Here is a 24,328-nt window from a genome sequence, read left to right as displayed (position 1 = left end):
GATCTTGTACCGGCTTTAGAACTGATATATAAGTCATTAACTACCGTAGTCCTATGCCGATTTTTATCCCCTCTCTTCTGCAATTTATTCAGCCTATAAGGATCAATAAATACACAATCAGTGCTAAAGTTTCTCTCTCTTACACTCAACCTTTTCAATATTAGTTTCCCTGCCCAATAACTTCAACCTGTTCAGAAAACAATAACTTCTTCAATCGCTTATGTCCTTCCATGTTAAGATGCAGTCCATCTCTAGCATACAACTGCCTTTTTCCTTCAAACACACTCCAAACATCAACAAACTCCAGACCTCTTTTTCTGCACATTCTTGCAATCATATCATTCATTATCATTGCTCGTCTACTTAACTCGTAATTGTCAAAACGAGGCAGCACACACACTATTCTCCCATTGACACTTTTCCTCTTCACAATATCTAATAATGTTCTTAAATCTTTTCCTACCCGATTTATACTACCTCTCAGGTCATTCGTACCCACCATAACTATCATCTTGTCTGCTTCATGCCCTCTCTTTATTGCTAAAGCCACTCTTTCTATTGTCCCATCAGCCAAGCACTCCTCATGCATACCACTCTCCATACCCTTAATCATAGAATCACCATATATTTTACTACTCTTAACTTCATTCAAGTCCACACTCATGGACTCATTCTCTACACTATTCAGCATGACTCTCCCAGCTTCATTACTCAACTCTCTATTACTTACCCCCCCACTCTCACTACATCTCATTTCTTCTAGGCCACTTGTGGTTTTATTATATTGACTCACAATCACTCCCATACTATTTATTACTGAATCATTCACCAAAGACTCACCCATATGTAATCCTGTTCTAGTTACTTCAGCTAAAGTAATCTCTATAGTCCTAATTTCTCTGTTTAACACATTAAACTCCGCTTTAACTTCCAGTATCTCCTTACCGATCACTTCCACTTCCTCATGAAGAAGATGAAGGTCATTTTTCATTTTCATAAACTCCCGCCGAAGTTCTTCCGCTACGGTCCCGATGTCAGCTTCCATTCCTAAACGCTCCAGCCTATCCCGACACTTCTCACATACGTCGACATTTTCGTTCTTTTCATTTTGCCAGACCGACCACAGATCCTTCACATTTTTCGGTGCATACATATAGCAGTTTCCGCAACGCATCCATTGCGAAAAATCCAACGCTGAGCCGGCCTTTCTTGTAGTAGTAGAAGTCCTGCGCGCCGCTGACGTACGTTTCTTGTTGGACGCCATCTTTACACGTTGATATAGTGAAACAAACGGCAGTGAAAACACAATATATACAACACAGTTCTAAACAATAATACCACTGAAGGACACTTGTTTCTAACCGATACACAATTGCAGCACAATTTGTGACAAAAAGCCACACTATATTTAACTTTAAAAACACGTTTTCTAGACTAGCTAAACTCGACCGCCACATTTACCAAGGACACTAGCCAATTTATGTACAAATAAATAGTTGTGGTCCTAGCACTGAACCTTTCAGCACACCATTAGTCACCAACTTTTGCCTGGACTTTTCTCTTCAATATACCACTTTTTGATATCCGTCCAGCATCCATCCTCTGATCCACATAACCATTGCCATATCCATCCCTGTTTGTTCTAATTTACTTAACAGAGCTACATGTGGTATTCTGTTAAATGCCTTTGCAAAATCCAGGAGAATCATTGTCTAACCATTTCCTTTTATTAAAAGTGAATAAATTATGATGAGAAGCAATATTTCCATGCTGCCTTTCATCGAGTACCATGTTCTTATCCACCTCTCCTCTGCTGGAATTCTCTTTTTTTTGGACCAATCTTTCCAGTACCTTTAGCACCACTCCTGAGATACTGATTGTTCTGTAATTTGCTACTGTAGTCTTAGAATCTCCTTATGCAAGGGAATTATTTTTCCCTCTTACCACTCCCTTGGAACTCTATCAGAACTGAGATTAGCCAATTAAAGAACCTAGTCAGGGACAATTCAGCTCCCTTGCACATTCCCCAAAACACAAACTGATATCCCATCAAATACCACAGCTGTATTTACATTGAGATTCTGCAATATCCTAAGAACTTCCAATTTATCCACATCTGTTCCCATATAAGCCTCTGTCACATACATCACAGCATTAACTTTACTTGTATTATATACCTTTGCAAAGTGGTCACTCAGTAACTCAGCTGTTTTATCTACTTCTGTCACCTCATCACCATCAGCACTCATTAAGGTTAATCTTCCATAGTCATTCTTCTTGTTACTTGCCACGTAACAAAAGACTCTTTGGAATTTTCTTTGACCTGCTCTGCTAGTTTCTTCTTGTAATCTGATTTTTCCTTTCTTTACCATGCTGGTCACCTTTCCTTTTGTATACTCTTCACAGCAGTTTCTTTTTTGCAGCTCATGCTTAATGATACTACTCATCCATCTAGCTCCTAGGTAGGAGCTAGATGGATGAGTAGTATCATTAAGCACTCCTTTCTTAAAGTATGCAGTTGAATATTGCTTCCTCTAGATACACCTTAACTATCTCCCATGCACTACTAACATCCTTCCCTTGCAGTACTTTACCATGGCATAAAGTCCTGCAAGGGAAGGATGTTAACAGTGCATGGGTTAATAGTACAGCTCCAAGCTTCCACCTAAGCTTGTTATAATCACCTACCTTGCCTAGTTTCACATATATCCCAAAATGAGGAATATTCTTGACAGAATATTCCTCATTTTTTTACAATCTCCCAAGTCAGGACAGTATCATTAAGCATGAGCTGTACAAAGTGCAAATGAAGAAAATGTTGTGGAGGATATATTAGAAGAAAGGTGACCAGCTAACCCATGAACAATACAAGAATCAGGCAAGAAAGATGACGAACATGGTGTGGATGGCAAAATCAGAAATTGAGAAGAAGATAGCCAAATAGGTGAAAGATGAAATCCCAAAGAGTGGTTTCATTACATGGCAAGAATTAGGAAGAATGACTATGAAAGGATTCATTTTAGTAAAATTATGGAGACAACTGTGTTAGGATAACTTTAATGAGTGCAGATGGTAAAGAGGTAACGGAAGCAGACAAAATTGTTGAACTACTGAGTGATAATTTTGCAAGGGTATATCATGTGAGTGAATATGTTATTATGATAGTGATGACAGTGACTGATGTGAGAACAGAAGTTGAAGAATCAGAGGCACTTAGATAAATACAGCTGTGTGATTGGATGGGATATCAGTTCACATTTCACGAGACTGTGAAGGAGAACAGCGATACCCTTGACTAGGCTATTTAATTTAAGTCTCATCTCTGGCCAAGTCTCAAGAGAGTGGAAGGAGAGCAAACTAATTCCTTTGCATAAAGAAGGATCTAAGTCTGTGCTATCAAATTATAGACTAATTAGTATCTCAGGAGTAGTAGTAAAAGTACTGGCAAAGTTGGTCAAAAAAGAGAATTCAGGAATGGGTGGATTAGAATATGATACTCTATGAGGATCAGTCATGCCTAAGTAAAATACTAACTTTTTAAAATAGAATGACAACTATGTTGGATAAAGGGAATGGCTACATGATGATACTGCTGGAATTTTCAGTCATTTCACAGGATACCACATGGAACTCTGTTACTTAAACTGCAATAAATGGGGATGGATAAGAAATTGGTTATATTGATAAAAAGGTGGCTGATGGACCCATGTGTTGAGGCTTGAGAGCTGTGACGACATCATGTTGGAGGCTTAATGGAATGTATACAGCACTCAGAAAGAATTAAAACTGATTTTAATACTTCCAGTATTTCGTCTCAGTCACTGAGACATCTTCAGGGATTACAAAAAAACTAATATAACATACACACAAATGCAACACAATACACAACTAAACATGTGGGTAACTCTAAGGTCTTATCTAGGTGGTGCATCACCTCTATTGGTGATTGTAGGTGGCCTAGAATGTAAGGTGGGATCTCTGATGATTAATGTATTTTCAGAAGTTTAATGCAACCATATTTATTTAGATTTGGTTGCTTTCTGAGTGCTGCTGCATGTTCTAAAAATAGTCTTTCTTTTTTGAATTTAGTATGGTGGAGCATGGTTGTTTTTCCAGGAGATTCTGTGGGTTGTATCCAAAACATGGTCTGCCAGACCAGACTCACCATAGTCGTGGTTACAGATGTATGATTTGTGTTCTTCTAGGCGGATGGTTGCTGATCTACCTGTGTGTCCAAAGTATGCCAGCTTGCAGGAACAGGGTACTTTATAAACTTCAGGCATTGAGAGAGGAGGGAGCTGATCCCTCCTGAAATCTCTGTAATCCCTGAAGATGTCTCAGTGACTGAGTTGGAAGTACTAAAATCAGTTTTAATCCTTTCTGAGTGCTGTATAAATTCCATTAAGCCTCCAACAAGGTGGCTGATGAACAAATACCAAAACTTAGCATATGGAGAAGTAGAATCTAGGAATAGGCAGGGGATTAGTGATGTGTTGCAGGACTCTATGCTTGGACCACTGCTGTTTAAATTGCACATAAATGATAGGAAATAATATGAATGGACATATTCAGCTGTTTACTGATGATTCAAAGTTGGGTAGAGTAATAGTCAATCAAGGTGATGTAGAGATCTTGCAGGAAGAATTACAAAGATTACAAGCTGTGTATCACATTGAGGGAACGTTACTCCAGGAAATTGAAAGGAGTTGGGAGTAGTGGTAGTAGATAAATAGTTGAAGTTTGGAGGGCATATTGTAAAGTAGCCATGGTAGCTTACAGGTTTACTTGGTTATTGTAGAACACACTAACAAACAGAGATAAGGGCATTATCTTTCCTCTTTATAAAGCGTTGATATGACCACAGCCAGATTATTGTGCTCAGGTCTGTCACCTGAGTTTCTTTGCAATTAGGAGGTGGTTGGAGAGGATCCAGAGGCAAGTGACCAAGATGGTGAGTGATCTGTATAATGCTCCCTGTGGGGATAGATTGAGGATTTGTGGATTGCAAAAGTTGGTTCATAGGCAAAAAAGAGTGGATATGATAGAAACATTATGGTTACTAAAATGATTTAGGATTAATACAAAGGAAGTATTTCAGCATTTGGGTAATGAGGGACAGAACAAGGTCATCCCTGGAAGCGAGGACATGAGGACTAGATTTTTCTCTTGGAGAGTGGTGAATGAATGGAATTGGTTGCCTGAGTCAGTTTTGAATGTTTTATCTGTTAATGGTTTCAAAGATAGATATGATAGATATTCTGTTGAAAGTTTGGGCTTCCAATGACTAGGACCACGTGGTCACTTTCCCGATTCGGAGGCCATGTGGCCACCTTATTACAGATAGCTCTCCCAATTTTATCCCAACCAGGTCACACTCTTGCACCTCGAGTTGCTTTCATCACAATCTGCCTCAAATAATTATTCTTAATAGGTGTATGAATTCCATTTCCTTCCTACCATGTGATTCTCTCTTCCTTCCAATCTGTATCTCAATAATTGAAGTCCCCATAATAATCACTCAACCTACACTTGTACTAATTTGTTGGTGCATGTCTTCCAGATCTTTCCTGTAAACTCCTCGCCTATAGCAGCAACCAACCATATATTTCGTCTTATTGGCCTTGATTTTACACGAGGCAACTTCAGATGAACAGCTGCCCTCCTGTTTTTTTTTTTTTTTTGCTGCAATTCATCTTATCATTAGCAGTAACCCTTCCCCATCCTATCTTCACTATATTCCTGAAAATACTCAACCCTTCATATTCTATCCCTGTGACTACATCACATCAGAGGATAGTTACGATGCTAAAGCGAACCTTGACATGTAAAGATAAGGAAGTCACTCTGTCTTTTTATAAGGCTTTGATAAGACCACACCTGGATACACTATGATAATGTTGGATTTTTCTAAGGCATTTGATAGGATACCACATGAAAGGCTGTTGCATAAACTGGAGAATATGGGATTGGAATATAACCTCTTGACTTGGATCAGGGGATGGTTGACAGACCATCAAAAAGTGGTACACAGTGGATGTGAATCTGCCAGATTTAAGGTGACCAGTGGCGTACCTCAGGGTTCAGTCCTTGGACCATCATTGTTCAATCTATACATTAATAACATCAGATGTGCAATTGTTTGCTGATGATGCAAAGATAGGCAGGTAAATCATGGATGCTATTGATATTCAGCAACTACAAAACGATTTGAATAGACTGGAAATTTGGGCAAACGAAAATGGCTATCAGTTTAATGTTAGTAAGTGTAAAGTTATGCACTTTGGCTTGATTAGAGTTCCAGCGGCATAAAAATCCTTCTTTCCATCAAACACAGACTATTGGTCCACAAACTCTATATCATTCCTTCTGCACAATAATTCATTAGCTATCATTGTCCTCTTCCTCAAGTCACCTTTATCATAGCATGTCAGGAGACTTACAGTCCTCATCTTCTCACACTTCATTCTTGCTTCACCCAACAACTACTTCACATCCTCTCCCTTAGAATACTTCTCATCTCTCAGATCATTAGTGCCAACCAAAACAATGAGTTCCTTCCATTAAAGATACCAAGCAATTTTATGAACTTTGTTTTAATCCTTTTTCCCAAGTAAGCAAACAGACAGGTAAGTCAAGTTTGCACCTGAAGTATTTTCAGGTACAAGGCAACTCGTGGTAAAGGTGGAGCAAGATCTGATCACTTTCCCTTAGTATCTCCTTTCTGACATGTACGATGCTATGCATTAAGCGAAGGGCCATTACCCAGACTGGTTTTGACCTTTATTGAGGTCTTGTCAGTGGGAGCCAGACCCTGAGATGCCAAGGTTGAAGTAATGCAGAACTTATAAATTTTACCTATACAAGTTGCCACAAGGTGCTTTGACCTTATTAAATAAAAATCTCAGGATGAGAGAAAGACATAGAAAGTTTTTTACCTTGGGTATACTATATGTTAAAGTATACCTTGGCATCTCAGGGTGTGGCTCCCACTGACGAGACCTCAATAGCATTAATTTTTGCACCAAGGAAACATGATTTTGTTATATTTTCATTAAGTGATCATAGTCTCCTTACCTTGTTTTTCTCATTTGTTGGCATGATCTCAATTTTTATCTTGGACCACTGCTTCTTTCTCTTTTCAGTCTGGCTAATCTCTTACTGCTTCTGCAACTTTTCAATTTGTCCTGTGAAGCATAACATGTAAGTGTGATTTCTTATTTAGGTCTATTTTATTTTCCTGTATTTCCACCTCCATGTGTTCAATATTAATTCTGACATTAAAGTTTTCCATTTTACCCTCAATGCCATCTTCTCTACTAACATTAACTTCATTCTTGCCATTTAACTGGCACTCGCTGTCGAAACACTTAATACACCTGTTTCCCTCTCCTTCCATAAATCCTTTAATTTTTGCATTGAATGCATTTCACACACACTTCACTGTACAGAATCATGTAAATTCATATCACCCAACAATGACATCTTTTCCATCATTGTTTTACCATGCATTTGTGCCATACCAACAATATTGTACTTAAACTAATAAATATATACAACATTTACTTACTGTGAAATAACTTAGGCAATCACACTCCTAATAAAACAAAAACTACAATGAGTTAACCTAATAATATTAACTAAAGCATGAAAAAATGACTTATCTTTCTGTAGCACTAATAACATCAACACAACAAACACACACACAATGTGCCAGCTTGTAGCCTCTGTATATTATTATTATTATTATTATTATCGACATTTGACCTCCATGGAGTCATCGTGGGAGGTACTCACTGTATTGCATTGTATTGTATTGTATTGCATACAATGCTCATCCAACTGCATCTTAAACTGATTCAATATGTCCACATCCACACAAAACACTCAGGCAATGCATTCCACTCACCAACCATGCTCCATGCAAAGAACCTGCTTCACACCCTCCTTTATACAGTTTCCAACAATGGCCTCTTGTTCTACTCCCCTCTCCCATTCTATGAAAAATCTCTTCCATGTCTACTTGATAACAACCCCTGACCAGCTTATATGTCTCAATCATTGGAAGGCCGAGATATCATTAGTGCTTGGGAAATTGTGAAGGAATATTTGTTAGAAGCAATGGTAAGCTGTATTCCATGAAGAAGAGGAACAATTTGGAGTAAAGTGGATGACAAACAATAATAAACAGGAACTGCATGTGAAAAAGAGGCTATGGAAGAGATATAAGGAGACAGGTGAAGAGAACATACATGAAGAATATAAGGCACAGGCCAGGAGAGTGACTAGTATGGTAAGGAAGGTGAAACTGGAATATGAGAAAACATTAGCCCTTAGATCCAAGGAAAATCCTAGGGAATAATATGCCCATTAATGCAATCTTTTCAAGCCCTCTTGTAAGGCATTGACATCAGCCTGACTGTGCATTGCTCTCCCCAGTTTTGCATCATCTGCAAAATTATAAATATATATATATATATATATATATATATATATATATATATGTGGCGATTAGTTTTTACTCGGTTGTTATACATTTCAAAAAATAGATTTAATGACTCCAAGACCGAGATAACATATAAAGATTTTAATGATAAATACTACTAGTTTCGGCATATAGCAGCCTTCTTCAGGTATTTATAAAGGAAAGGAATACTAATAAACATTGAATTATTTAAATAAACAAACTGGAAATTACAGGTACAAATTGCCTCACATAATCGATACATAAAAACGTTGTATTTTTATGTATATACAACGTATATACTTCATAAAATACAACGTTTTTATGTATCGATTATGTGAGGCAATTTGTACCTGTAATTTCCAGTTTGTTTATTTAAATAATTCAATGTTTATTAGTATTCCTTTCCTTTATAAATACCTGAAGAAGGCTGCTATATGCCGAAACTAGTAGTATTTATCATTAAAATCTTTATATGTTATCTCGGTCTTGGAGTCATTAAATCTATTTTTTGAAATATATATATATATATATATATATATATATATATATATATATAATATATGAGGGAATGATCATTAACTCAGTTAACATACATATTTTTATAAAGAATTGAATGACTAGAACCAAGATTTAAGTGAAAAAGTTTTAATGTAAAAACACAATGTTTTTATATTAAATTAATATATAATTAAACAATATGTTACTAGTTTTGGCTTGTAACAGCCTTCATCAGGTGACATTATAAAAGAAAGAAAAAAGAAAAAACACTAAAACACTGAAGCTTAAATAAACTATGAACATTATAGAGAGAGTCTCTATACATAATTGACATTGAATCGTTGTAGTTGTATTTAAAGCTGTTCTTTCGTTAGTTGTATTGTTGGGAAAATGCATGCTAGTAGCACCTCATGAATGCCAGTACATGATTACAGCTGAATGACAATCTGGGAGGCTGTAGCTCAAGTTATTATTTAGATGAACAGGATTGAAGATGATTTCTCTAGATTCCATGATTTTTCTCTCTAGTTCATCATTGCAATGGAAGATGTTAGTAGATTTTTCCCAGTAGACTTTGTGACTTTGGATTTCATCATTAGGATTAGCCAAGAAAAGGATATGACTTGATAACACACTGGCTCGCTGTCTCTTGTAAGTAATGTCCCTCACGTGTTCTTCCATACGCAGTTCGACAGATTTGTCTGTCTGTCTGCCCAAAATAAGGAATATCATAATCACACAATATTTTATATACACCAGGGTATTTGAGTTGATGATGACAAGGTTTGGGGTGGCTTATTAAGAAACAGATCTTTGGAAGTGGAGTGAACAAGGTTCTGATATTGTATTTTCTTAGAACTTTTGCTAATTTATGTGAAACTGTACTTATGTAAGGAATAGATATATTGCCTTTGAATCTATTTGTTTCTTCTGAGTGATGTCTAGGAGGATTAAGAAGGAATCTTTCAACAATTCTCTTGGAATATCCATTAACTTTGAAAGAAGTTTTGAGATGATTTATTTCTGTAAGAAGTTCATTTGGATCATCCAGAAGAGAACATGCTCTATGTCCCAAGGTGGAAATTATTCCAAGCTTATGAGGAGGGAAGTAATGGGACTGACTATGCAGATATCTGTTGGTATGTGTGGGTTTTCTATATATCGATATTTTGAGTTTACCAGAAGAGCCAGTCAGTTTGACATCAAGAAAAGGCAAGGAATTATCCATTAAATAATAACTTAGTAATAACTTGAGCTACATAATAACTAAAATAATAACTAATAAATAATAACTTAGCTACAACCTCCCAGATTGTCATTCAGCTGTAATCATGCACTGGCGTTCACAAGATGCTACTAGCACGCACTTTCCCAACAATACAACTAACGAAAGAACAGCTTTAAATACAACCACAATGATTTAATGTCATTTATGTATAGAGACTCTCTATGATGTTCATAGTTTATTTAAGCTTCAGTGTTTTAGTGTTTTTTCTTTTTTCTTTCTTTTATAATGTCACCTGATGAAGGCTGTTACAAGCCGAAACTAGTCGTGTTTTTATATTAAAACCTTTCTATTCAAATATCTAGTCATTCAATTCTTTATAAAAAAAAAATATATATATATATATATAGGGTTTTTCATCCTGCAAAGCAGGCAAACTGGCCTTGAGAACTTAACACTACAGGGCATAGGATACACCTGGGCGTAGGGCTGACCACCTTATGCTGTGAACGGTTTGAGGTCCAATGATTAATAATCCCTCAACACTGCAAGGTAAAGAAGGGTAAAAGGAAGATGAGATGAGATATATATATATAATATAGAAACCACATCACCTTACATAAATATAGTTTCTAGTAGTTAAATGGTCATTTTCATTAGTTTATCATTAGATATTCCATTATTTTGTATCTGTCATTCTTACCAGTTTCTGTATAGTTGCTGTAATAGTTGCTGCTATTTCATCAGAATTTTTTATGCTATAAATAGACAGCAAGAGCTAGTTTTCGCATTTTCATGCTGAGATCGCTATGGCTAGTTAGGTCCAGCTTAACACCTCACAGAAAAAGTGTGATTCAGGTTTTGAATAGAGAAAGCTATTCCTCTCATGAAATAGCTAAAAAAGTGTCCTAAACTAGTCAATCTACTGTGGTACAGCTGCTGTTGAAAGCAAAGGAAACTGGATCTGCTGAAAAGAAGAAGGGGGCAGGAAGAAAGTCACTGTCTACACCATGCCAAGATCAAGTTCTAAAGCAGGTCTTCCTCAAAAATCACCATGCGTCATCTGGAGAACTGAAATGGGAGTTGTGGCCAGCTCTGTAACTGTCAGAAGAAGACCATGACAGGAACGGATGAAAAAGAAGCCATTGTTAACCAAATAAATGAAATTGACTTAGTTAAATTGGTGTAAAGAGCATGCTGAATGGACCCCTGATCAGTGGAAAAGAGTAAATTTTTTTCTCTGATGAGAAAAAGTTTAACCTGCAGGGTGCTGACAGCAGACAGACAGTTCGAAGACGATTTGGGGGGAAATTCAACCCTGACTGTCTGGTGTCAACAGTCAAATTCTTAGTGAGTCTGATGATCTGAGGCTGCATGTCATATCATGGTGTTGGTTGCTTGCATTTCACAAAAGGTACAGTGAATGCAGAAGTGTACTAGAAAATTTTAGAAGAAAGGAAGAACTGCATCTTTCAGGATGACTCTTGTAATACTATTATAACCCTAAAAAAAGGCAAAAACACTTCAGGATCCAAGAAGCCATTATAAGGATATGGAACCATGATTTGATAGTTGCATCTATCAGAAATTAATTTTGTCAATGCCCACCAATGTCAAGCTGCAATAAAGGCAATAGGAGGACCCACAAAGTACTAAACTAAACAGCAAAAAAGTAAATTTTTAGTTTTGAATATTATTAAAACTGTGTAGTTGAACTAAATTTTAATATAAGTATTTTTTTTTTCAGTGAAAATATCACTATTTACTCCATTTTGAAATATTTGCAAATTTGTCAAGTTTGTTGTCATTTCCTAATTATGTCATATCTTGTACAAAAACAGCCAAATATATAAAAAATAAAAAATATAATATTATCTTCTTCATTATTTGTGGCAGTTATTGTGTTATTATCCCTTTTCAAATAGACATTAAAATTTAATTACCAAAAAAAAAAAACATGGTGATGCTGTAACCATGAACATGAGTTCATGGTTTCTATGAACATGAGTGCATATAAAAAACAAGTAGTATGTTACTTTTCTTTTTTATAATGCTCATAAATAGCATGTAGTTTGATAAATATATTAAATTCATTCAAGTGTGTAAGGAAGTTAATGGATATAACCAAATCAGGATGGATGTAGAAACAAATTATTTGGTTGGCACAGGAAAAATATAAGAATAGATATCAGGAGACTGTCGACGAGAGTGAAAGACAACAGTGTGGTAGGAAAGGTAGTGTGTTGCCCAGGTATTCTGTCTCAACCCTTGCTGTCTCAACCCAGGATGAGTTGAGACAGCAAGCAAAAAAGCATGCGTGTTATGGCTAATGGAGCTGTGAGGAGAAAGGGGGTACAGTTTGTTGATGTGTGTAGAATGGAATTGTATAAAACAGATGAATTGTTTTTAAATGGATATGTTGTGAATCAGCTGGAGAGACTGATGCTAGAAGAAAGTGTAATGAGTGATGTGCACAAGGGATCAGAAGAAGCCAGAAGGGATGTGAAAAAGCAGAAGAGTAGAACAGATGGGACTGAAATGTTTATGATTAAAGAGGAGAACAGCATGTAAGATGTGAACAAGAATACAAAGTGGACAGAGAGATATTTTGTAAGGAGAGTGGATTTTGGAAGCAGTATTGAGTCTGGAGTTATATATGAAGTAAGGGGGTTGTAAAGGTGAGGAAGTAGAAGCCAATGTGGAAAAATCACAGATGATGGTTGACATGGATAGGACTGGTGACAAGAAAATAAATTGCTGTGCTTATTTATGAATGCCAGGAATATCAGAAATAAGAGATGAAATTTTTACATTGGTTGGGTTTATTTTCCCATAAATCTTAAGTGAGTGAGATTCATTTACTGAATCTTACTCACTTAAGCAAGGATTTAGTTGGGTGTTGCTAATAGTTCAGAGAATATGGATGGTGGGGACAAAAAAATGTATAAGCAAATTGGCTTACTGAGTAAGAGAAGGGTAAGCATTATTGGTTATTTTAATTATGGCAATATTGAGTGAAATGAAGAGATAAGAATCTGGAAATAATGAAAATGAATCTTGACTGGAATAAAAGTAGAAGAGCATGATATCTTTTCTGAGGATAGAAAAGAAAGGGGGGTGGGAGTACTGTTGATTGTAGTAGAGGAATTATGTCTACACAAGGTTGAGATACAAGGGGAGGGGATATGGAAATAGTGGCAGTGGTTTGGAAGCAGTATGATGTGAGATTGAAGTTAACAGGATAAAGTATTTAGTCGGGTGTTGCAATCAGAGAATGTGGACGGTGGTGACAAAGAAATGTAATATATAGGTAAATTGGCTTAGTGAGTGAGAGAAGGGCGATCATTATTGGTGATTTTAATTATGGAATATTGAGTGAAATGAAGAGATAAGAATCTGGGAATAAGGAAAACAAATTTGTTGGATGATTGAGAGACAACTATCTTAGGCAATATATAATTGAGGGCACATTAAGGATTGAGAATTCGATTGATCATATCATCAGGGGATGTGATTGTGAATGGGGTGTCTGATTGTCCTCCTCGTCATTGAGAATAAGCATGAAGAATGGATGTATGTGGAGCTACAGAGTTGACTGGAATCTGTCTGGGCACAGATCAAGAGCTGTTTGATCATATCATCAGGGGATGTGATTGTAAATGGGGTGTCTGATTGTCCTCCTTGTCATTGAGAATAAGCATGAAGGTGATCGCCTGGGTTGTAACCAGTCATGTGAACTTCTGTGAAGAATGGATATATGTGGAGCTACAGAGTTGACTGGAATCTGTCTGGGCACAGATCAAGAGCTGTTTTACAGCAGCAATGTCTGAATGTATTCCAGAAAAAAAAAAAAGCAGCTGAATAAGGTAGGCTTAAAATTAATGAATGAGGAGTTTAAGCATACAATCTGAAAAAGAAGGCTTTATGGAGACAGCACAAGATAAAGCATAAGAATCAGTTGCATGAGGAGTATAGGGGCTAGGAGGGTTACTTGGTTAGTAAGGACAGCAAAGATGTAATATAAGCAGAAATTGGTAAATCATGCCAAAAAATCCTAGTGAGTTCTTAGAATAGCAAGTAGAAGAAAGAATGATTATGGGAAGATGATGCTATTAGATGAAAATGATAGATTGGTAACAGCTGCAGAGGATATGGAGTATACACTGTGACCAATTTATCAGGGTATTTCATTCTCATGAATGCAGCATCCTATGGGAATTGAGTGGAGAGGGTATGTTTGAGGAAGAACTGGTGGTGAGTGAGCAGGAGGTATCTGAGGAATTAAGTAAAGTTGATGTTTAATAAGGCAGTAGATCTTGACAACATATTACTGTGTGATATGTTGTGAAACTCTGCTACCTGTCTTAAAGTTGTGTGTGTGTGTTAAAGGGACAGTCAAAGGAGTTAACAGCATCCTTGGTATATCTGTTTAACAGTCTTTCATCAGGACAAGTTTCAAAGGAGTGAAAAGAGGATAAATTGTACCACTTCTTGAAGATGATAATAAGAGTTGAGACTACAGTTATAGCCAATTTGTGTATCTGAAGTTGTGGTTAAGGTTAGAATGCTAGGATTCAGAATTGGGTTGATAACAGCAGTATTTGGTTAGCATGGGTTTGTTAAAGGGAAGTCATGTGTTAGCAGTCTGCTTATGTACTGCAACAAGATGACAAACTCATTGGATATACATTGATATACTTGGATTCTTTGCAGGCCTTTAATTGCCACAACAATCTGGTAACTATATTGGAATGGATTTGGGATAACAGATTAGCGAGTTAATAGGTGATTATCTCTCAGACAAGTATCAGCATGTTGTGAATGAGGAGAGTTGTACCCCAAAAGAGGAAGGTCACCAGTGGTATGCTAAAGGGGTATGTTTTGGGACCATTATTGTTTAACTTGTATACCAATGATTTTGGGATAGGCATAACTGCAAATAATTTGCAGATGATGCAAAGTTGGGTAGAATTATGAGGACTAGAACAGCTGTGTGGCCTTACATGAAGATCTGAATTGATTTTGTGAATGGAATTGCCAGTTCATTGTTTCAAAGTGTAAGATTTTGAAATTTGGTAGGCAAGGATGGGATGCAAAGTATACAACTAATAAAGAAATTTTGAAAGAGGTGGAAAAGATGAGAGATCTTGGAGTGATGGCCAATAGAGACTTGAAGTTTACAGGTCACATTACTAAAATCGTGAGGACATTACAGTGGATTATGGCAGTGATGAGAAGGAAAGGACCTTAACCTGTAACCTCTTTGCTTCTGCATGTTAAGGTCCTTCTCATCATTTATAAGGCCTTGATCAGCTACATACGTATTACTGTGCATTGTTCTAGTTACCTAGTTTTCAAGCAGATGAGAAATTGTAGAGCAAACTAGGATATAATGATAGATTGAGGGGAATACAATTTTCAGAGCCTTGAGAACAGAAGAATTCTGGGGAGGAGGTATGTTTGGGACATATAAGTTGATGAGAGTTTGTTACCAGATTAATGTGAAAGAGATTTTTTATAGGGTAGAGGGAAGCAAAGATAGAATGAGAGATCATCCCCAGAAACCATATAAGAAAGGTATGCATGAGGAGGTGGGTTCTTTACAAAGAGAGTAGTTGGTGAGTAGAATGTATTGCCTGAGAGTGTGCTAAGTGCAGAAACAGTGAATAAGTGTAAAGCACAATTTGATGATCTTTTTCGTGTGAGAGTATTGACCTCCAATGATGAGTCTTCAGACTTCTTGGAGATTTGATTTTAACAATAAATGTAAAATTGGAATTTGCATCCATTTATGTTACAAAACTGGAATAATTTCATTTGTTATCGTTGCAGTAATCATTTAGTATTCATAGTGGTAATATAATTATTGCTATAACAAATACTGAAAAATTCCCTTAATTTATAGAGACACTCCAATAGAAAACTATACCGTACATCCTCAGAGAGAAAACTTTGAGGTTTATCTTCAAACCCTTGTTAGTCATTCCTTGGATCCAGATTTTATTCCAGAAATTATCAAAGAAAATGGTAAGTTTTTCCTTCTCTAATATACCGTTCTAATTCTTCTTGATATTACTCTTTTTACTTAATTTCATCATAATAGTTGCCAAAGTATATTTCACCTTGCTTATAACTGATATTTTAATGTGATCTGACATAGCCTAATTTTTTCTTGTGACTATTCATTATGCATTTGAATTATTGATTTATGAATACATGATTTATATTTTGTCTCTTCAAAGATTTATACATGCACCAATTTTGTTAGACTAAGAAGTTAATGTGCTGGACATTATTGTATCAAATGTAGCATAGAGTATTCAAGCATTTCTAAGTATATTTTGAGTTCAGAGATGCAGAGTTTTGTAATAGTACCATTTATCCGACCTTCAAAAACAACCATCTTTCCAAGTTTTGAACCATAAGTCAACAGAACTCTAAAATTGTACTTTCCCATGTAGCATTCCTGGTAATAAAATTCAGTCAGAATTTTATTACCAGGAGTGACTCCAACACTGTCTACCTTTCTTCATATTTATGTAGAAGTATGTTAAACTAAAATATAACATAAAACGGGTAATATAACAGAAAAAAAATAACATTGTTATTATATATATATATAAAAAATTATACATGGCACATTAAAACTTCCACTTTTACTTCAGAAGTACTTCCTTATGAATATAATGACCAACGGAGAAGTATACTGAGTTCAGTGGAATGGGATCAGTTGCTGAATGGAAAGAATATCGAGAATGCATGGAAAGCATTTAAACAACACTTGAATGATGCGATATGAGAATGTGTCCCGAGAGTTTGAAGAATAAATAGAGTAGGAGTTAAATGGATGTGTAATCTTATTAAACAAGAGATTCGTAAGAAAAGGATGATGCGGAAGGAATACCATGTGCATAAGGATGACCTCCGTTATGAACGTTATAAGCAGCAGGCTAGTATAGTCGCAACTGTTGTACAGAAAGCAAAAGTCTGAGTATGAAAAGAAACTGGCTTTTCATACTCAGATGTATCAAATAAAAATATCAGATGTATCAAATATAAAACCCATAAGAATTCTATTGATATGCTGCAAGTAAAAGAAAGAATGAATTATGAAAGAATAACTCTTCTAAATCCTGATGCCGTGAGAGTTACAGATGCAGAAGAGGCTGTTCAGTTAATGAGTGCCCATTTTGTTAAAAGCTATCAACTTGGTGTATGCAACATTGAACTCACTGTTACCTCTTCACTAGATGAAGAAATGCAGGTGTATGAGGACGAGGTATTAGAGCTGTTGCACAAATTGAATAAGAATTCAGCAATAGGGCTAATGGGATGTCAGCATGTATGCTAAAAGAATGTTCAGCTGAACTGGCCATTCCTTTGATCAGGCTGTTTAATATGAGTCTCAGAACAGGGAAGATTCTGCAGGAATGGAAGGAATGTATAGTAATTCCATTGCACAAGGGTAGTGCAAAGACCGATGTATCCAACTATCGACCGATTAGTATCTCACGAGTGGTGGTGAAGATTCTGGAAAAATTGGTTAGGGCTCGCATTCAGAAATGGGTTGACAGTGAAGCTCTACTTTGCAATGAACAACATGCATTTACTAAGGGAAGGTCATGTTTTAGCAACTTGCTCACATTCTATAACAATGTTACCATTGAACTAGACAAGAGGAAATGGATGCACCATGATACTTTTGGATTTTTCTAAGGCTTTTGACAGAATACAGCATGGCAGAATGCTGTTAAATTTGAGAAAATGGGTCTAGGTTATAGAATATTAGCATGGATAATAGGATGGCTGACTGACAGATATCAAAAAGTGGTATATGGGGGATGTGAGTCTGCAAGATTTAATTTCTTTCCTTGAGAGCCCTACAGGGCACACTAGTGGCATGGCATTGCCACCAGAGAATGACTGCAATGATTACTAGAACAGGCATAGGGTAAAACACTTGTAAAGGCTAAGGCCTATATCAAGTCTGGACGTGTTGTAAGGGTAGTACTGCCCATAACCAGTACAAAGATTAATAATTCTCGTAGACAGGCTTATGCATTGGTTATGCATTACAAAATCACTTAAGGAATTGACAACGTAGATATGAATATAAATTAAATTACACTTTAATAAATATTTTTGATATTTTGGCAACGTCACGTTGCCATCTTCAAAAGGAACTTATAAAAAAAGGCATGTGCACGTAGGCACTACAACACAGTAACTGAGAATGAAGTGATGAAGTTATTGTTCTCCTAAAAGTCCTGATGGTGCCCCCTAGTGGGTTAAGTGGTTGTTCTTGGCCATTGGGCTGAAGGTCTGCTGATGTAAGCCTCCCAAATTTGGGACAGCCTCATACAACCAAATTTGTTGAGGTTTGGAGAGTTTCTTAGGGCTGAGGCTGATTCCATAAATAGTCTTTCGAATTTATATTTGCTACGGTGTATTACTGTAGCTTTCTTCCACCGTATTCTGTGGCGTGTATCCAGAGCATGGTCTGCAAGACCAGAATGGCTGTACTTGTGAAAACAGATGTAGTCCTTGTGTTCCGAAATTCTGATATTTGCTGTCCTGCCTGTTTGGCCAAAGTAAGACAGTTAACAGCTGCAAGGGACCTGGTATACACCAGGTAGGTCTAAGGGAAGTGGTTGATCTTTAGTGGATAAGGGATGCCAATTTTCTGTATGGTCTGTAACAGGAGGTCAAGTCATGTTTTTTTAAGATTTTGGTAATTTTTTCCGAGGTGCCTTGGATGTAGGGAATGGTGATGGATTTAGAGTAATCCTTGTTGGGGAGAGGGGGGTTGTAGGTGTCAATATTTTTTGGATTAATAAAAGATTAATAAAATAAAATAAATAACTAGTGGTGTACTGCAAGGATCAGTGCTTGGTCCACTGTTATTCAATCTGTACATTAGTGATATTGGGAAGGATTTGACAAGCGACATACAGTTATTTGCTGATGATGCAAAGATAGGTAGGGTAATCAGGAATGCTGCTGATATGCAGCTTGCAGAATGATTTGAATAGGCTGGAATTGTGGGCATGGGAAAATGGGTGTCAGTTCAATGTCAGTAAATGTAAATGTAAATATCCAGTGTCGTATTATATTGGTGGGATTAGGCTAGGAGAAACTGATGACGATAGAGATCTTTGGGTGTTAATAGATAGGAAGTTGAAGTTCAGGGATCATGTGGCAAAGATTATAAATAAAACTCAAAACATAATTGCAGTGCTGAAATGAACGTTCACATGTAAAGATATGGATGTCATTTTGCCTCTTTACAAGGTCTTGATAAGATCTCACTTGGACTATTATGTGCAGGTCTGATCTCCTGGTTTCCATTGTGATTCTGATATATTGGAGTGAGTACAAAGGAAAGTGCTAAAAATGATATCAGGATTGTGGAATACTGAGTATGAAGACACATTGAGAATTTGTAGACTGCAGACAGGAGAAAGGGGAGATATGATTGAGACTTACAGACTTCTGAAAGGGTCATACAGGATTTCAGTTGATGAAATTTTTCAATTAATCGAGGGTGGGAAAGGATGAGAGGGCATCCTTGGAAGCTGAGAATGAAGGCCGCTAAGAAGGAGGTGAGGACTAGATTTTTCTCTTGTAGGGTGGTACGTGATTGGAATGAATTGCCTTTGGATGTTGTGAGTGCAAGCAGTGTGAATGAATTCAAGAATAAATATGATAGCTGGTGCGTGTGTAGTATGTGGCCTCCCTTGATAAGTCTTTGACTCCCTGGAGGTCTCTCTTAATAATAATAATTATTATTATGAAGAAAAAGTGATTTATATATGGGTTAGCAGTCTGCTCATGTACTGCAACAAGGTGACAAATTCAATCGACATAGGAGATGCATATATATACTGATATACTTGGATTTTTGCAGGCCTTTGGTTGCCACAACAAACTGGTAACTACATTGGAATGGATTTGGGATAACAGATTTGGATTAAAAAAAAATTTGTCAAATTTTTTTAAAGCTCATATTCTTCTTCTTCTTCTTCTTTCTTCTTTTCAGCCATTTTCCATCCACTGCTGGACGAAGGCCTCCTCCAGGTTCCTTCCACCTTTCTCTGTTCTTGGCAAGAGTTGACCAATTTTTCCCAACAAAATTTGACAATTCATCACTCCACCTTTTAGGATGTCCTCAGACTCGTTACCCTTCTTTTGGAATCCAGTTCGTTAGTATGGTGGTTCATCGTTCATCTTCTCTTCTGAATATTTGGCCCATTTCCATTTTAGTTGTTTTGGTGAAGAATGATGTCAGTGATATGAGTCTGGCTTCTTATCCAGGTGTTTTGCATCTTTTAATATGATGCCTAGCATCAACCTCTCCATTTTTCTTTGAGTTGTTGCTAATTTATTTGCTAATGCTTTTGTTAGAGACCAAGTTCACAACCATATGAGAGGACTAGAAGTATACACTGATTAAATGTCTTCCTTTTTAAACAGAGTGTGACATCATTGTTTTGAAAAATGCTTTTCAATTTTCTGAATGCACTCCAGGCAAGATGAACTCTCCTATTTATTTCCTTTTGGAGTCCACAGTTTAGATCAATGAGATGACCTAAGTATGCATGTGAAGAGACTCTTTCCAAGGAATTGTTTTCTATTATTATGTTTTTTGGTGTTACAAAATAATTAAACATGATTTTAGTTTTTTTCTCTGTTTATTTTTAAACCACCTTTTTCTGCTTTCATGATATAGGTCTTCTATCATTATATTATTATTATTATTATTCAGGCCTCCATGGAGTCAAAAGACTCATCGTGAGAGGTCTTTCATTGAAAAGCCAGTTCAACGGCACTGTCAGTTCCCCAGCACATTCTCTCAAAACTTGTGGTGAAATACCATCCAGTTCCACAGCTTTACTGACATCCAGAGTACTCAGTATTTGGAACACACTCTCCTCCTCCTCCTGCACCTCTAAACCTCGAACCTGCCCTATCCCTCCAGTTTTCAAATTGACTCCTCCAGGATAAAATACTCAAATAAAGTGTTCATTGAACAATTCCACTGTGTCCTCTGCATCAGTCACTTTATTCCCATTTTTATCCCACAATGTCATTCTTCCACATCATTTCTGCTCCTACTGGCCACATAGCTAAAAAATTCCCTAGGATTTCCCTTGGGAAGGCGAAATTGGAATATGAGAAAAGATTGGCCCTTAGATTCTAGTTTCACCTTCCTTACCATACTAGTCACTCTCCTGGCCTGTGTCTTATATTCTTCATGTATGTTCTCTTCACCTGTCTCCTTATATCTCCTCCATAGCCTCTTTTTTGCATGCGGTTCCTGTTTAATATTGTTTGTCATCCACTTTACTCCAAATTGTGTCCTCTTCTTCACTCATGGAATACAGCTGTCCATTGCTGCTAACAAATATTCCTTCATAATTTCCCAAGCACTGATGATATCCCGGCCTTCCAATTCCTCCCTTCACGAAACTTCTCCAAGTTGACGTCTAAGACTATTATAATCACCTGCATTATAATTCCACGTACGTTCCTGTCTCTTTGATACTCCTGCATGTCTCTTCATATTCCAAGTCAAAACCATATGGTCACTCTCTCCAACTGGTGGGACAGATTTCATCTCAGTTATTATCAACTCTTCTGATGCTATAACCAAAACCAAAATTCTTGAACCTCTTGTTCCCTCTGTTACATGTTGCCTAAGACATTTGTCCCTCAAGAATTCTAGAAATCCCATTCCTTATTGCTACATGCATCTTCCTCTCCCCAATTTATACTGCAGTAGTTAAAATCTCCCATAACAATCATTCTTCTTGCACTTGCCACGCTCAGCTGTCTCAACATCTCCTGGTCCTCACCCTCTGTGCTTCTTGATCTGTAGCAATACCCCACTAAATATCCTGTCTTGCCCACCTCCACCTCACACCATATGCTTTCAAAATGATTAGAGTCACAGCCTTCGAAAGCCTGCACTCTTAGAGGTCATAGGTTGTCACCTATCATATTAAAGTCTCCTGGAGCGTTTACAAAAATGATGATATTATCTGCATATCTTAGGAGTGTTAAGTTTCTGTTATTAATTTTTATACCAATGTTTGCAATTTATATTATTAAATATTTCTTGAAGGACTGCTGTAAAGATTTTAGGTGATAGAGGGTCTCCTTGTTGGATATCTTTTTCAATTGATATTTTATTGCTACCTGTATGAAGTTTGATTGTTGCTATTGCAGTGTGGTATATTTCCTGGAGGAGGTCCATATATTCTCCTGGTACTCCTGATTGTGGTGTGCTTTGATTATTGCATTAATTTTGATGGAATGGAATGCCTTTTCATAATCAGTAAAGGCTAAATAGAGAGGCAGTTGGTTTCCTTCTGCGTTTTCTATTATTTATTTTACTGCATGAATATGATAAATTGTGTTAAAGCCTTTACGGAATCCTGCTCGTTCTGCAGGTTGTGATTTGAGTCTAGAAAAGGGGTAAACTTGTTTGTTATTACGTTTCTGAGAACAGATTAGATAGAATGCTAATTGGTCTATAGTTCTTTACTATTTCTTTGTCTCCTTTTAAATAACAGTATCAGAGTAGCATTTTTCCAGTTTTCTGGTATCTTCCTTTCTTCTGGGCATAGATTTAGTACATTTGTGACATGGTAAGTTATGTTGTTTCCTCCCCATTTAATTAATTCTATGTGAATTAGGTCTTCACCAGGATATTTCCATTTTTCATTTGTTTTAATGCTTGTTTTATTTCATCTGAAGTGAATGGGGGAATGAATTGCATGTGACGGGGAAGAGTTATTTATATTTGCTTCGTCTATTGAAGGATCACTATATAGTTTATAAAATTCTTCTAGTCTGCTTAGGATTTGTTCTTGGTTCCTTATTGTAGTTCCATTTTTATCTTTTAATCCAGTTATTTGTTTATGAATATATTCTTCGTATTTGATATCTGATAACTGTTTTCTTAGTATTTTTATTGTTTTCAATTGTTTCTTTTATTTTTGTAGTGTTATAAGATCTTATTTTGTTTCTCATCTTTCTCCTTATTGTTTTGTATAGTTCTGCATATTCTATTTTAGAAGTTAAGTTTTTGTCTTGTTTCATATTTCTTCTCTTTTTTAGTAGTTGTAAGGTTTCTTTCCTCTGAAAGTTTATGGTTTTTCTGTTTGTTGCTTTTGAATTTGTTGGCTGCTGAGATTATTACTTCCATTATGTTTTTGCTTATTTTATTTATGTCTTCTTCAAATATATTTATTAAGTCTAGTTTTTGATTGAATTTTTCTTTGTAATCCTTCTTGTTTTCAATAGGTTTTAAGTCAAAACTTATTGAATTTTGACTCTCACCACTTGGTGGTCACTTCCTGTTTTTACTTGATTTAGTACTGAGGTATCTTGAACTATTTCTTTATTATTACACAGTATATATAGTCTATTTCATTTTTTATTTCTCCATTTGGACTTCTCCATGTCCATTTTCTTTTGGGGATTTTCTTAAAAAATGTATTCATAATATAAAGTTTGTTACTGATAGAGAATTCTGTAAGAGCCATTCCTGAGTTGCTGCTTGTATTATATACTTACTGTCCTATTGTGTCTATTTGTTGAGAGATGACCTACTTTGGCATTAAATTCACTCATTACTATAGTAAAGTTTTGATTGCTATTTCTTTTATTGTTACTACTAAATCACTACATGACTAGAGTGTGCTGCAGTGAGTCATAAAATGCTTCTGTCTCTTCATCAATGTGGGATGAGGTGGGAGCATATATTTGGAAGATCCTGATTTTAAGTTTGGAGTTTAAGTGTGATTTCTATTATTATTTCATCTGTATAATTAAATTCTTCTATACGGTGTGTAATTGTTTTCTTAATTAGAAATCCTACTCCGCATTGTCCTTTAGTTTTCCCATAATAGTATAACTAGTCTCCATTTTTTAGTTTTATTAAATGTTCATCCTCCCTGCAAATTTCACTTAAGCCTATGATGTCCCATTTAATATGTTTTAGTTCTTGTTGTAAGATGGTAAGGTCTTCCTCTTCTTTAAGTGTTTGACAATTAAATGTTCCTATATAGAGGAAAAGAGGATTGCATTGATTACTATTATATATATATGAATTCTTTGGGCTATTCCAGTATTGC

The 24,328-nt window shown here is 36.3% G+C and overlaps 1 protein-coding gene across 1 annotated transcript in view; it reads left to right on the top strand.

The window, feature by feature from the left end:
* The window catches only part of LOC150106170 (glutamine and serine-rich protein 1-like), a 237,667-nt gene that overhangs the window by 71,944 nt on the left and 141,395 nt on the right, over positions 1–24,328 (top strand). The window contains exon 4 of the mRNA XM_090394635.1: positions 16,093–16,214. Within this exon, the coding sequence (XP_090250761.1) occupies positions 16,093–16,214 (122 nt within the window). The remainder of the gene's footprint in view (positions 1–16,092; positions 16,215–24,328) is intronic.

This window comes from Typopeltis vanoorti, chromosome 6 (assembly GCF_054136105.1).
Source record: "Typopeltis vanoorti isolate ZY-2024b chromosome 6, IOZ_Tvanoo_1.0, whole genome shotgun sequence".
Taxonomy (NCBI): domain Eukaryota; kingdom Metazoa; phylum Arthropoda; class Arachnida; order Uropygi; family Thelyphonidae; genus Typopeltis; species Typopeltis vanoorti.
The sequence above is the reverse complement of the archived record's forward strand: the minus strand, read 5'-3'. Positions and strand labels throughout refer to the sequence as shown.